This window comes from Vipera berus (assembly GCF_964194415.1).
Source record: "Vipera berus genome assembly, chromosome: Z".
NCBI lineage: Eukaryota > Metazoa > Chordata > Lepidosauria > Squamata > Viperidae > Vipera > Vipera berus.
In genome coordinates this window covers 118,096,672-118,112,163 of record NC_138205.1, presented here as the reverse complement: position 1 = coordinate 118,112,163, position 15,492 = coordinate 118,096,672, and the positions used below count along the sequence as shown (strand labels likewise).

Here is a 15,492-nt window from a genome sequence, read left to right as displayed (position 1 = left end):
AAGAGATTCTTTAGATAATAGGGTGCTTCCAAAAAAACCCAAAAAACAAACAAACATAAAAAGAAATTTTACGAATAGAAATTTTTTTTTCTGAAATTTCAAGCAATTTTTTTTCTTTCAGCTTGATTGAGGCTCAGTTATCACCTGAACAAAATGTACTCATTTAACTGCAAAACTGATTTCTAACTACTGCAAGAGATTTTTTTTTCAAAAAAAAAAAAAAAAAATAGCAAATGATTATGGCTAAGCAGAAAACATTGCAATCTTACCGTCTCAAATACAATGCTGGAGCAGAAAAACCTGTAGAATGCCTTGATCAAAGGGTGAGTATTGTAATTCATACATGCAGACAGATATTTCCCGATCTACGGTATTTTTTGTCTATGAAATGGCATCTCTCAATGCGGTAAAAAGTGCCCTGCATGTATGAAGCGCCATACATCTCAGACTTCCATAATCCGTAGATAATAAAAATATTTTCTTGGGAGTATTTTTTTAAAAAAAACAAAAACCTAAAAAGTGCATTTTTGAGCATATAAAATTCAAAACGCAATGCAGATACATGTAGGCCTATATATCTCTTAGACTCGGATAAAATGGATTTGAACATGGTTAGAGGACTAATAATATTCACCATCATTTTCAGGGGGAAAAAGCTGCCCCAAATAGCTATAAACGAGCTACATTCTTGTGGAAGGCAGCTTGGGAAACACATTGGCTTAATGTTTGGGGAACGACTATTTCTAACATCTCGTAAAACTGCCTTGCGAATTCAGCTAAAAGGTAAAATACCCGTAGGAATAAATTCACCATCAAGAAGCACATTTCTACATCTTTTCCATAAGCTTAGAGGACAGAAACTGAGAGGCTGGGATTCATTTATTTAATCTAAGCGGAAAGTGTCCATTTTTAAGTAGCCCTCAATGGATTGCTCCCATATGATGCAGAAATGGCTAAGCAGGCACCCTTAGCCCTTGGTGTTCCAATTCAATGCCCTTTTGGGGGGGAGGAGATGAAGAGCTCAATGACCACCATCAAGAAAAGCGTGAACTAGCAAGAGAAGAAGCATAGGGCAGCAAAAACCAAACCTACAAACAAAAGGCCAAAGAAAGATGAACGTGCTTGTTGGGTGAATATAGGAGAAAGGAACTAACTTTCTTAGAGCTTCTAAAAGGATTTTTTTTTCTTTTAAACCAGCCAAGGGTCTTGCACGAATGAAAAGAATTGGAAGAAAACCAGCAGAAACCATTTAAGTCCTGCTGTTTCCCCAGAGGGGCTCCAGTGCACTTTATTTGGACACCAGGGCATTTTTTTATTTTTTATTTTTAGTGTACAAAAGTGCTTATCAATAGGGAAGTAACTGCCTTCTCTTGTTAAAAACTGTGCACACTGATTGAAGCTCCTCCCTCTTTTTCAGGTCTCTCCTAAGTTTGCAAACAGTAATGATAATAATAATAATAATAATAATAATAAAAGCTGACTTTTGTTTGCTTCTTCTCCATGAAATGCAGGAAAAGAGGAAGATTCCTCACAGGCTATGACACTTTACAGCAAAGAACTCAATACAATCCTTAAAAATAATATATTATCTATATATTTTATAGATGTACACACACACACACACACTCACACAAATATACATGCACGCACACTCACAGCTACAGATACTATACACACAAATAGATATATACATACGTTATAGATATCCTGCCCACTTGATAATTACTAATATATTTTTTTTGCTTTTTTGTATTTTTTTCTTTACTTTCCATTTTAATTAAGGGGAAGCTACATATACAGGTGTGGACATTGTGCCTTTTAAGATTTTTTTTTCCTTGTAGTTACTCCTGCGATTTTAAAGATGCATGAGCAAAACAGCATCCTGAGTACAGGATCTTTTTGGCGGAGGGAGGAACTAGTAGACTGGTTTTCGATAATTTCTTGAATGGGAAGAGAGAAAGATGCAGGATAGGGACAAGCTGTGCAGGATCAACCTTGTGAAAAGATGGACTGAGAGATGCATTCGCTGCTGGATTATGCCATGACATTTTTGCTACAGATGTTTATATGGGGGGCTTCTCTACATGGAAACGCTGAGGATCACCCAGGATACCAGCTGATGGTCTTCCCACCTCTTCATAATGTACATTAGATATAGTACAAGTGTCAGGTGAAAAGAGAGCCTTAATAAAGCATATATCATTCATACCCCTGTATAAGACCTCCCAAAAGAGAAGTTCGATTTGCATAAGGCACCATTATTAAGGTCAACAGTGCATTAACAGGTAGAAAACCAGAAATTAGACCTCAAGGCATAAATAAAAGATAAGAAGGTAGGTGTTGGAGGCAATGGGGGAAACAGCTGCATGAGTGTCTTTTTTTCTTCTTTTTTTAAATAGCCATCTCTAACCTACAGTGGTTCTGTCCACCCAATAGGATGAAGTAAAAAATTATTCAAGGGAAAAAAACACTATTTGGGTTTGGTATGTTATGTAACATTAAACCAATTGCAGTGTAGGAGCTTTGAACTGGAATTGGAGAGAGAGAGAGAAAGAAAGAGAGAAATGAGTCCTGATTACAGAATGGGAAAGCATCTAGTTCTTCAGAACCATGCAATAAACCTTTGTATTATAATGAAAAAAGTTATAGGTCGTGTTATATTGTAAATACACAGCTTATACAATGGATTACAAATGAGCTCTGTAGCAAGTCAGACAAGCTACCGGAGACATTGCACATTTAATAGCTGGACCAGACACCAAAAGCTCCTTTCACACAGGATAGGGGCCCATGCCAACATTTGTCTAGTCTGATTTTCCTTCCCTCCCTTCCATCTCCCCCTTCCGAAACCAAAAACAAAATTTAAAAAAAAAGGTGCAGAGACCATTTCCCCCTCCCCCATCAAAAGGATGCACATCCTTCCATTTCACATAACACTCTTCACAGGCACGCCCCCCCCCCAAGTTAAAAATAAAATTTAAAAAAATCCCACTTTCAGACAGCTTTTTCTCTCTTACAGTTAGAAAACAACAAGGAACAAATGTTTGTTTTTTTCCTTTAAAAAAATGTGCCTCAGCATCCAGTCATCCAGTAGATCCTCCATAACACACAGCTGTCCATTCATTAACACTCCCAGTTTGCTCACGGCAGAAGGTGTCAGAAGCCATTCAGAAGGTTTGGTCCCCTGGGCTGGAGACCTGCACCGTATGGTCACTGCAGCCGTTTCTTACATGACTTATCTAGCCCTCTAAAGACCTTCCAAGGAAGAGAAGACCTGGAGGCCGCTGAGTTAGGGTGCAAAATGGCATGCTTTGGCTGGAATATGCATCCTTTTTTCCAAGGCCAGCGTGACTTCAAAGCCTCTTAGCCCACAGGATTCAAGCTTCCAATCATTCAGAGATGCCTCTTCATGTGAAGAGCCAGATGGTCAGACCTGGAGAAGCACCTGTCCATCAACAAAGAGAAGACAGCTAAGGTCAGGTTTCAATGGAGTTTTCAAGAAATATGCTGGATTTAGGAAAACCCAAAGGCGTTTTTTTCCAAGAGGCAATTGGACTTTCTTCATTTTTCCTTGAAGACATTTCACTTCTCATCCAAGACGCTTCTTCAGTTCTGATCATCAGAACTGAAGAAGCTTCTTGCATGAGAAGCGAAATGTCTTCGCATGGTATGATGACCTGGATGACTGAGAATCTCCATAGACATTTGGATTTAAGATAGATTACTGAAATTCTGAACTTACTGACAACTCAGAAAGACAGCAATTCCAGATGGACAACTTGACTACAAGGTTCTTGAACTATTTCTTAATCTTGATGCATTTCTCGTAAAATGGGAATATTAGTCACTTTCCTCATTCATGACTGATGTGAATGTTATCAACTGCAACTCAGCTATGCATCATGCTTAATTACAGACACCCGCAAAGGGTTGAATAACTCCCATTACAATTAATCCAGCGCAGCAAGATACTGCCTGCTAAATGTGTAACAGTGGAAGGATCACTCCGCCACATGTCTGGAATGCACAATACTGCATTGTAGCTAAAGTTTTTGCAAGTGAGCTGACACTTCAGTACACTGATTGTGATCTTGTCAGTCGCCAGCCAAGTAAACATCTACCTTTATTATATCAGCATGTTAACAACATGAGTTGCAACAACTCATGGTAACAAGAATGCAGTGAAAATTGCTCTTTCATTAATCCAGAAACTATTCAGAAATTATGTCAAATACAAACATTCCAACTTCATTATGAAGCTGGAACATTTCCAGGAAAGTTGGAAAAGCACTGGAACATTTCTGATAAGGTTAAAACAGGATATTTCAACTTTGGCGTGTTTGTACATCAAACGTTTTGCAAATCTCTTTCAATATGCAAGAGACAATTATAAGAATAGAACTTCCCAAAACAGAGGTCCAAATTTTTCTCTTGAATAAAAGAGGTCCTGTTTATATTTAAGATAAAAGAATACTACTGGCATCAACAGAACTAGATGAAATTTGATGCTTTCTAAGCACGGAGGAAGAAAGTAATATAAAACAAGATTCCTTCTACATACCTGTCACAGTGATTACACTTAAAAGGTTTTGCACCCGTGTGCTTTCTGAAGTGTCTGGTTAGTTCATCACTCCTTGCAAAACGCCACTCACATCCTTCCCATGAGCATCTGTAAGGCTTTTCTCCTGCAAAACAAAAACAAATAAACAAAAGACCCACACCATACAGGAAACAAAGTTGGTTATTCTATAGTTCACTAGGTACTTTCAAGAATGCTGATGGAAATTTTGTTTTTGAGCTGACAGCTTTCCTCCAACAGTAAAATATCCTATCCTTACAAAAAATATTCCAGTAATCTAAACTTTCTGGCATCCTCTGATTCTGAAAATGATTTTATTTTTTTACAAAAAGGTCTGAAAACTCAACATGTATCTAATCATTTGGTTCAGTTAAGAACTGTTTTCAGATTATCAGTTTTACAAATGCCTTATAAAAATGCTTCTTCATTTCTAATTAAAGGAGAGGTGTCAAGAAGGGTATAAAACCACATTCTTAAGAGTCCACTGGACTGAGATGGCTAATAAATCTAAAAAATAAATACATTTTGCTTACCTTATTAGAACAATGGTTTTGGTTTCAACCTTTTCCATCTTCATTCGGAACACTTCCTTACCAATGAACTTAAAATAAGAGGTCTGTAAACTCTACTCTACAAGTTATGTTTCCTGCATTGTTTTGTTTCTCTCTGTAAATATCCAGTAAGCATTGCAGATGCTTTATATGGGCCAAATGGTGGGTGGAGAAGAAAAATAAGGAATAAAATCATCTTTAGTGGCACACTGAGTTTAACATTCCCCCCCCCCCTACCACATTTAAGTTATAGGTTCTGGGTTAATGTTCTTTCCTCTTTTCCTGATAACTATCATACGTATTCACTTTCTATTTTATAGCACAATGATATAGAACACAATCATCCTTTTTTTCTTTGTTTACGCAAGGGTTAATTGGTAAAGTAGAATAGTTCTCCCTTTAAGATGTGAAAACAGCATTTATGAGAAGGAGGAACCCTTTTAGCTTGCCTGAAAATGTACAGCTTTGCCATCATATTTATAAGTGATTTGGTGCATCTAACCACAAAGTCGTTAAAAGAAGAAGAATATTTACAGTCAAAAGCAGCCATGGCAGCTTCTTACATTGTATATATATATATATATATATATATATATATATATATATATATATATATATATATATATATATATGTTCTGATTCCACTCCACATCTTTTCAGGCTGCTCTAGGGAACAGGAATGTATTATGACATTTGAGTTTCACCAGGATAAAACTCTGTAGGTTTGTCATGAATGGAAATGCACCACAATCAAATGGTCATAAATCAACTATAATATTTCAAGGAGTAAATGATGTACTTTGTAAATGATGCATGTGCAAAGTTAATCTGCAGCATTAATACTATAAGTGAACCAGAACTAAGCATTTCATTAGGGTTTATTGACTAAACCATAATAGCTTTTGATCTACTAACCTACTAACCATATGAAAGTTTAACATGATATGGAATCCAACCCATTTTAAGATGTTTTAGATTCTTCTTTACCAAGAAATTCTGGGTTTTCCTTTTTGTTATCTAATTTTAGATTTATCCCCGTTTTTACTGGATTTTTTTTTCCTATGAGAAAAGATGAATTATTCACCTTCTCAGGCATGGGGTAATTTAACCAACAGAAACCAGCCATGCATAAACAAATAAATGAACCAGACATTTTAGATACCAATTTGCAATGGGCTTATGGAAAAAGAATGAGGAAGTGAGGACTTGCATTCTGGGAAACTTTAGCTGGTATTGCATTATCTAAGGGCCCTGAATTCTTGCTCTAGAAATTGTGTAAGATTATGACACTGAAGCATCAAGGTCCTCTTTAGCATTATCTGCTAGAGGCAGTTCGGAAGCTAGCCAATTCCAAATGGCCATCCGAAGATTAGTGTTTTGGAGAAACAGTGATCAAGATTCTTCCTTATGATATTTTGTGCATGCTGACCATGAAAAGCAAGAAGATATGAGAGAATGGTTACACCATAAAATATGAATCAGCAAACAGCTGGAGTACACTTTGTAAAGTCTAAGTGGATGGAAACAACCACTAGCAAACCACATTTTGAAGGTGCAACACATTGAAAAATATATTAAGAGGAAATGGACTGCAAAGGAAATAGGAACTGGGAACAAATGAAGTTCCCTTCTTGCACTCATCTCCTGCCTTTCTCCACAACGGATGTTGCAACATTTCTATGGAGGCGTTCTACAGGGAATACATGCAGCTGCACCATGCATTCAGTTCCTGATCTAAGCCTTTCCTGGCCAAGAGTCACGAAATCATGGAAATATACATGATGCAACTGCACACCATCGCATTTTTGAGAGATTATCCTAAGGTCAATAGACACAGTACAGAAGGCAAGACACGTTCATCAGTCCTAGAGGCCATATGAATACTCACCTGTATGGGTACGCTGATGTGCTTTCAGATGTGAACTTTTGGTATAAACCTTCCGGCACCCATTGAAGTGACAGCGATGAACTCGCCTTCTCCCATCAGGAGAGGCATCACCACTGACCAGGGTACCTTTTTCCACAGTCTTTCCACCAGTACCAGTACGGATTTTGCCAGGTGAATGCAATTCACTGGGGGCACAATTCCATGGTTGAGAAGATGGCTCCTTGCCCAGCTCAGGGGAAGAAGGAGGAGTAGAAGTGACAGATGAATTCAAGTTTCCAGCACTGGCCAAGCTTAAGACATCATTTATGATATCAGAGGTAAATTTTGTTGTAGGAGAAAGTTCCTCGGAACTATCTGAAGATTCACTACTATCAGAATTCAGACTGTTAGTCTCTAAAGTCTGATTATTAAGGTTGTCCTCCTTTGGAGCACTTGCTGTCTTTAGTTCAGATTCCTCCTTTTTCTCCCGTGCCAAAATAATTTTGGTCCACAAATCCTCCTGACTGTCAAATTTTATCTCAGAGGCAGACACGTAGCAAGGTTCACTCTGAAGGTATCGCTCCAGCTCTAAGCAAGTCTACAGAATTAAAAATACATAAACAGATATTTAAAAAATCATTCACGTCTAAGAACATTCTAAAAAATTTAGCAGGAAGCCATGCACACTCAAAGTTGGAGATTATATTTCTGGTTGCTAGTATGCTTTAAAGTTAAAGGCCATTCAAGTTCCAACTGATGAATGTTCCAAGAAACAGTGTAATTCTCATGAACTTGTAAAGAATGCAGTCAAAAATAGTAACCCAGCTACATTCTTCAAGCGTTTCCCTTATGAGTTAACTAAATAGGCATCTCGTAGAAACATTTCAGTGGAATTAGCTTTAAAGTAAATGCTAACTTCTCCAAATTTTATTTATGTTTTTTTTTTAACTTACTTTGTCTTGAAGAAAAAAACCTCAACTGAACTTCCACCAAGTGGACAAAAATTATGGTTTGCACTCTAAATTTAACCTGCATATGTTGTGATAGATTTTACATCTTTCAAGCCAAGACATTTCCTGCACAAGAGAACTCAGCCTAAGAGAGACACTGAAAGAATGTCCAAATATACAGGCATGAGTCTGTCGGAAAATGAGGCTTTTCTTGCAGAGAGAGTAGGAACATCATTAGCAAAACCTTCAGATTTCTAATAGGACATTGAATGAAAGAGACAAAAGGGAAAAGCATGGAAAACTCCAACTTTTAAGGTCTTAATGCTGATTCCAAAAAATGAAGGAGAACTTTATCTGCTGGTCAAGAGTGGCTTGGCTATGAGTCATTCCCTTGTTTCTTTTACTCAGTGCCAAAAGAGACTTCCTTTTAAAATTTATGACTCTCTGCCAAGAATACTCATGGTTGAAACCTACATGCAATAGGACAGATTTTTTTTTAAAAAAATCCTCCACTAAGACACCAATAGGATTGTGAACAGCATAGTGAAAGGCTGGCCATGCTAATCCTCTGGATTGTATTAATAATCAGATTCTAGGCAAAATGGCCAGTCTAGCATGAGCTATGTGATTTTCAGCAACAGCCCTTCCTCCACAACTGTGAGTGAAATAAAATGCTGCACACAAACACACACCATTTCAGCATCAATTTAAATTGGTCATAGCACCCTGTACACTGCTGTCTCCTGAGAATTAAACATACCTATCTGGACATAAGCTTTATTAAACTGAGAAACTTAGGCAAAGGTGTAGAAAAATAAATTGTATGTTGCTAACGTATTTCCTTATTGGAGGAGGCACAGGGGAAGAGAAAGCAAAATAAATTCTATCTGATCAATATTTTTAGGTTACCCTATAATGATTGTAGCAAACCTTCTAATATCTGGCAAAGGTACTGACCACGGAAGAAAATGTACAGAAAGGTTTGACCTTCAGAAATAGATTTAAAATTCTGCTGTTAGGCAAACTTATTTCTGGGGGGAAGGGGGGGCTAAAATGATTCTGAAGGCTACAAAGAGCCAAATTTGGGTTTAAGCAAAATCACCCAAGAAAACCTTGTTAGACCCCATTATTAGGGAAAAAGGAAGACAGCATGTGTTATAAATCTGCCAACCCTTAGACTTAAGAATATTGGTAGAGTTTCAGATTTCAACCTCCAAAATCAGGTTTTCAAGCCTTACAAATGGAAACCCAGATGAATTAAATTGGGTTAGAGAGAGCAATCATCACAGTAATGGAGGCAAGTAAACATGTCTTCTCAGTCCCATATTCGAGGGAAAATCCCAAGCAAGGCAAAAACATTTTCCAGTGTTTGGAATTCAATGACATGGACAAAAAAACACAAACTTGTCCATTAAAGGCAACATGCCTCAGATTTTCCTCTATTAGGACTTATAAGGTGAAGGGGGGGGGGGAATAATTGTCATATGACTGACAACTCGTTCTGCGGGGAGGGGGGGCTGTTTTAAAAAAAGCTGTACATGAGCCTGCATAAAAATAGTACAGTACTGAAAGAGAGGATTCCTCCCCCCCCCCCATTTTTGCGAGAGGATGTTCGGCGGGGGGAGGGGAAGCACGGAGAACAGTATTTCCAAACACAGAACTGTTCGGATGACAAGTTATCCTTATAGCAATTGGCTTTGCTTCAAAAGGGGGGAGAGAACAGAGAGGAGAGGAGGAAACTCCCCCCCGCCCCACAAAAAAAGAGTCGGGACAGGCAAATGGGAAAGGCAGAAACTTGGGGATCCGATTCGATTCCATTGTATGATTTATTTAGAGTAGCCAGCTTTCATTCTAGGGGCTTGAGGTCTGCCTCCATCGATGAAAGCTGGGCACAGCGAGAGCAAGCGAGCGTTCAAACACAAACACACACAGGCTGCTCACACGTTCTGACAGCTACACACACACACACACAAACACACACACATACAGCGGCTGCTCACACGTTCTGACAGCCACGTCCACTGAGAAGGGGGAATGAGAACCGGCATGCATTGGAAAAAAATTAATTAAATAAATAAATAACACGCGTCCTTTGCTTGCTAACGGCCCTGATTAAAATAGCTTCTCACCCCCCACCCCAGGGACAAGAACCCTTTCAATGACATTCATATCTTTCTTTGAATTTCGATCTTTGCCCTGAAGCGTTCCTGACCCGGGCAAATAAAAAAATAAAAAATAAAAATTAAAGAAGCGCTGAAGCTTACGCATGCTTGTGGTCCCCAACGTTAAAAACCCGAAATGGTTGCAAACATAGCCCATCCTCCTTTACCTGTTGCCAGTATTCCTCCAGAGATGGCAAGGCGGAGAAGTAACCAGTGTCGTGAACAATCTGGAGTTCCTGAAAGATGCTACACATTGGAAGTACATCCATGCCTTTTGTGGGGGGAAGGGGGGACGGGCTGGGAAGAAAAGTTGCAACCAGGAGCCCTCCGCAAAGACAGCGTCCGAAAACTGGGGTCCTTTTCGCAGGTCGGAAGAACGGAGCAGCGCGACGGAGGTCTCTGGCTCCGGCTCTCGGCTGTAATCGCCACAGCAGGTGATGGTGACAGAAATAAGACCAGCTATTTACAAAAGTCTCACTTCCTCCTCCTCCTCCTCCTCCAAAGAAAGACCACCGAAATCAAAGGAAAAAATCAAGGAAAAAAGGGGGGGAAAAATCATTCAGCGGAAAGTACGTTAAGGGGGAAAAATAGCAATCTACCTCTAGATATATATTAAATTCCTGTTCAGAATTTCAGACGAAGTTTTTATATAGGTATATATTTATATATATTTTTATTTTTATATATATATATATAGACGTATATATATTTTAAATAATATAAAAAGCAAAGTTTCATGCAAAGTTTAATTGCACAGCAATAGATCAAGGTTCTTTTGGCCTTTCTCTTTTGGCTGGTTGGCTTTTGTTGTTTTCTGTAGCTTTTTGCAGTCTCCCCGATGCTGCTGTTGAGATTGCCTTCCACTCCTGGGGCTCTCTCCAGAAGATAGTTGCTGAGAAGCCTACTCAATATTTGCAAACACCGAGGTGACTGCAAATGTAACCCGCTGCAAAAGTTCCCTTTCAAAAGCTCTCCTTGGCCGTCACCTCCCCCTCCTTCTACTCCCTCCTCTTTTCTCCCCCTCCCTTCTGCTGAAAGCCACATTCGCTCCTCCCCTTTACTCCTCTCCCTCTCCCCTCCCTCCGCCACCTCGTGATCCCATTACGCCGGCTCTGAATGCTGCCCAATCTATAACAACAAACTCGTTACACCGCGTTCCAATGATGTCAGACTAGCCCAATGGCCGCGCGCGGCGCATCTCGGCTCCTCCTGGCGTGACCGAACTTCTCCGTGACGCCTCACCCCATTGGTCCGATTCGAAATTCGACCCGTCCTGATTGGCCCTGGGAGCGAGAGGCTATTTTTAGAAGGGTATATAAGGCTGGAAAGCCGTTTTAGAGAAGCGACTGAGAGTTAGAGCGTTTGCTTGTTTGTCGTTGCTGGGGGTTGGTGGGAGGGAAGGTTGCTGTAATACCGAAAGCGAAATTGGGAGGCGCTGCTAAGCCGCGCTTGGAGATGAAGATGTTAAGCAATTTGCACAAGCTGCAATAAACAAGCGGAGGGAGCCCATGATATCAAAGCAGGCTATTCGGTCTGCAAAAAAAAACAACCCCGGACGATTGCTAGATCTAAAGAAAAACATGTGGGAAGTTCTTTCTCCTGCCATCTAGTGGCTGTCCGGATTTTGGAAACATTTAGAAAAATATCCGGGTGCGTTTTCTGCAGGAAAATAATTCTTCCTTTCGTGTGCGCGTGCACAAGCCTTCTTTTTCCATTCCCCCTTCCCCCCCCCCCAGTTTTAACGCTGCTCGCTCGACCCTGTATTCTTCACCCCTGCCTTATGCTCCTCTTGCACGGTTTCTCAGGTTGCAGCAAAATCCCTTGACCCTTTCCTCCCCCTTTCTGGAATGAGCAGAAAGAGCCCCCCCAAATACTTCAACTTGTCTTTCATACAGTAGTTTAACTAGAATCTGGATGACAATCACTAAGCGACTGAAGGCAGTTGCTACAGTTTCGCTTAATGTTCTCGTGCCAAGTGTGTTAATCTTCGTTGTCAATAACTGCTTTCGTGGAGGTGTGTATTATTTATTTGGAGTTTTACCTTTTCTCTTGTGGAGCTCTATAGAACATTACGGTACAATAACAGCAAAAAAATGCTTACAAAATACTTCCTCTTCCCCCCCCCCCCATGCCTTACGTTAACCATCAGCTGGCGGGCAGCCTGCTTCTATTAAAAGAAGCTTGCATGACGGTTTTGGAGAACCTGAACAAGGATGATACATATATAAAATAACCAGAATGCTTTTGTACTAAGAGTGTGATCTCAGAGTCCAAAGATCTTTTAAACAGTCCAGTGTAGTCAGAAATGAGACAACCGCACCTTGAAGCCCATTTTCTCACCTCTGAACATCCTAGTTGTTAACAAGTCGCTTTTTTTGCGGCAGAGGGAGAATCGTCTCTTTTAAATCATTCCTGGCTCCTGCTGATTGTATGGTTATGTCTGTTTAAATTTCTTGTGTGAACTAAGGTGGTTTGCCATTGTCTTGGGATATTTTGTTACAATTTGGGATTTCCTAGTGATTTTCCAACAAGGACTTGTTTTGTCAAGATCCTCAAGAAACTTGTGTTACCAACACTTGGCATTTCAGAAGTAAAAGAACAAAGATTAATATATCAAGAAGCACTCCATATTTAAAGCATACTTTTTAAAAATGTGTTTCTGGTGTGATTGCAGATAAATACTGGACAATCACCCAATTTATCACCAAATCAGACCCTTTTCAAGATCATAGAAGGTTGGCTACCTGCTAAGATATTAACATGGGCTTTGGTCTAATCCTGTTGCTTTTTATAAGTTCTGGCCAGTAACTTAAAAATAACTAACATGTCTCATAGTCAAGGATATAAGAATCACATACAAGTAGTCCTCGTATTTAGTGTTTGTTCAAAGTTACAATGGCACTGAAAAAATATGACCATTTTTCACACTTACAATCCACTGGTCACATGATCAAAAGTTGAACACTTGGCAACAGGCATGTATTTATGATTGTTGCAGTGATCCAGGGTTACGTGATCACTCTTTGCAACCTTCTGACAAGCAAAGCCAGTCGGGAAGCCAGATTCACTTAACAACCATGTTATTCACTTAACAACTGTAGTAATTAATTTAACAACTGGCAAAAAAGGTTGTAAAATTAGGCAAATCTCACCTAACTATATTGCTTAGTAACGTAAATTTTGGGCTCAATTGTGCTCATAACTCAAGGACTACTTGTATAGAGATTGCCATTTCACATGTAGGAATTGTTGGGGCACCACATTTTGCTAATGCTTAAACCATGAAGTAAAAACCACAGTGACTAAGTCCAGTTTTATTGCAAGTTGATAAATATGGTTTCTAGAATCCCACCAGTAAAATGCCTCTGTGATTTAGCAGAATCAATGAATTTAGCTAAATTCAGATACAGGTAGTTCTTGGCTTAGTACTCATCTCTTAGCGATTTTTCAGAATTGACAACAGAGAAACAAATTCAGAAGTCCCAACAGCCCCTCCCTATGGTCATATGACCACATTTTCAGTCATTTGTAGCACCCTGCAAGTCATGTGAGCCAAATTTACGTTATTTTGCCCAAATCAACACACACTTCCAGTTTTCAGCAAAAACACCCCGTAGCAAACAAAGGGTTTGCTTAACAACCACAGATTCACTTAATACCTGTAATGATTCACTTAATGACTGGTCCAAAAAAGTTTGTAAAATTGGGTTGGTCACATGACCTGATTTACAACCATCATGACTTATGACTAATGGACAGGCTCCATTATGATTGTAAGTTGAGGAATTACAACTATAATGTTTTATATGCAGCATTCGATAGCCAAAGGGAAAAAAAAATCTTGCAGTCAGTTTTCTAAGGGCTTACCACCTTTTGTGGGTCCATATCCTTTGTTGCTATTGGCAACTGCATCCTTACGAACCTAATAAAAAGCAAAGAGGTTGTATTAGGAAGAAACCTCAAATACCTTTTCCACATTTGCAATAAGCACCAACTTGCAATGGTGCTTGTGGGAGTATCCCATGACTACCACTAAGTGTTGCATCTTATGATTTATTTATTTTTATTTTATTTTAATTCCATTTATATCCCGCCCTTCTCCGAAGAGTCAGGACGGCTTACAAGCTTAGCAGTAGCCTTCATTCTATGTATATGCCTGCTTATTAGGGCTTTCATACACCCCCCAAGCGGCATTATTACAAAGTCAGCTTAATTGCCCCCAACAATCTGGGTCCTCATTTATGATGAACTGTTGCATTTTACAATTTATGATAAATGTATTTTCATGTTTTTTATGATCATGATTATCACTATTACTTGTATGTACACTGAGAGCTTATGCACCAGAGACAAGTTCCTTGTGTGTCCGACCACATTTGGACAATAAAGAATTCTATCTTTGTGGTCTTACAAAGCAAACAGTTGGTGTTCTCTGAGTGCATTTGGTTATGGAGAAGTTTCTTTCTGTATCACTGCTTGCTGCAAAGCAATTGGTATCGAAGAGATTATTATTACTTTCATGTCCTGTGGCGCTTGATCATGTCAGCCCTCCCAACAGGGAGTTATCACCAGTGGTGTGACAGCATGATTTATCACTAGTGTCCACAAAGAACAGAAGCAGTGGAAGAAAGAATGGCTGTGCATACAAGAGCATAGAATTGGAAGGACAGGGATGAAAATTTGGAAACCAAAGCTGCATCAGACCCTTAAAATCTGGGATAGGAGTGGAAATTTAACCTGAAACATGAGAGAGAAATCATTTTTATGCAACATTAGTCAGTATTGACTAAACTGTGTTCTCTGGAATTAACCGAGTTTTCTGGGCTTCTACACCAGTCTGAGCCATCATCCAGACATGGGATCCTGAGCGCTCGCATCACTATGAGCCAAACCAGATGACTGCATTAAAGTGCTATTTTCTTTTCTTGAGGCAGTGGAAAAGTATGCTGCTGTCATTGCTGATCTCTGTTCTGCTTTATTGTCAGGACTGTGTCTTGTATTGCTCTTAATGTGGGACAAGTTAAGGAAAGTAATTGCTGGGTTTTCCCTGTCTTTGTTTTCCTACGAAGAATTGCAGGAAGACAGTTGCTCTGCTTAAAACCTCTCCTGTGTGGGAAAGGTGTAAAGTGGGATGGGGAGGTGACAGACAAGTGTAAGTGGGTGCTTGGATCTATGTAAAAGCAGAATATTACTGAACAGGGGTCCAGCTTACTTCTAAACAAGAGCTAAAACCATGTCCCAAATCTAGCCTGGATGGCAAGTTACAGGGAAGCCTTAGGGCAGGGGTAGGCAACCTTGGCTCTTTTATGACTCATGGACTGGCTCAGGAATTCTGGGAGTTGAAGTCCATGAGTCATTAAAGAGACAAGGTTGCCTACCCCTG

At 39.5% G+C, this 15,492-nt stretch overlaps 1 protein-coding gene across 3 annotated transcripts; it reads right to left on the bottom strand.

Moving 5' to 3' along the window:
* Window positions 1-219: 219 nt before the first annotated feature.
* Window positions 220-11,026, bottom strand: KLF6 (KLF transcription factor 6). Of its 3 annotated transcripts, none has more exons than XR_014028410.1 (4): window positions 10,277-11,026; window positions 7,019-7,595; window positions 4,562-5,274; window positions 220-3,445 (listed from the first exon to the last, which is right to left on the bottom strand). XR_014028410.1 is itself a non-coding variant. In XM_081343214.1 (4 exons), the coding sequence occupies exons 1-4, from the start codon at window positions 10,376-10,378 to the stop codon at window positions 3,394-3,396; spliced, it is 855 nt and encodes a 284-aa protein (XP_081199340.1). In that variant the 5' UTR covers window positions 10,379-11,026; the 3' UTR covers window positions 220-3,393. The 3 variants fall into 3 exon arrangements, 1 of the variants encoding a protein (XP_081199340.1); XM_081343214.1 differs by having other exon boundaries at window positions 4,562-4,685; XR_014028411.1 differs by lacking the exon at window positions 220-3,445 and having other exon boundaries at window positions 4,660-4,685; window positions 5,113-5,274.
* Between the last annotated feature and the right edge of the window lie 4,466 nt (window positions 11,027-15,492).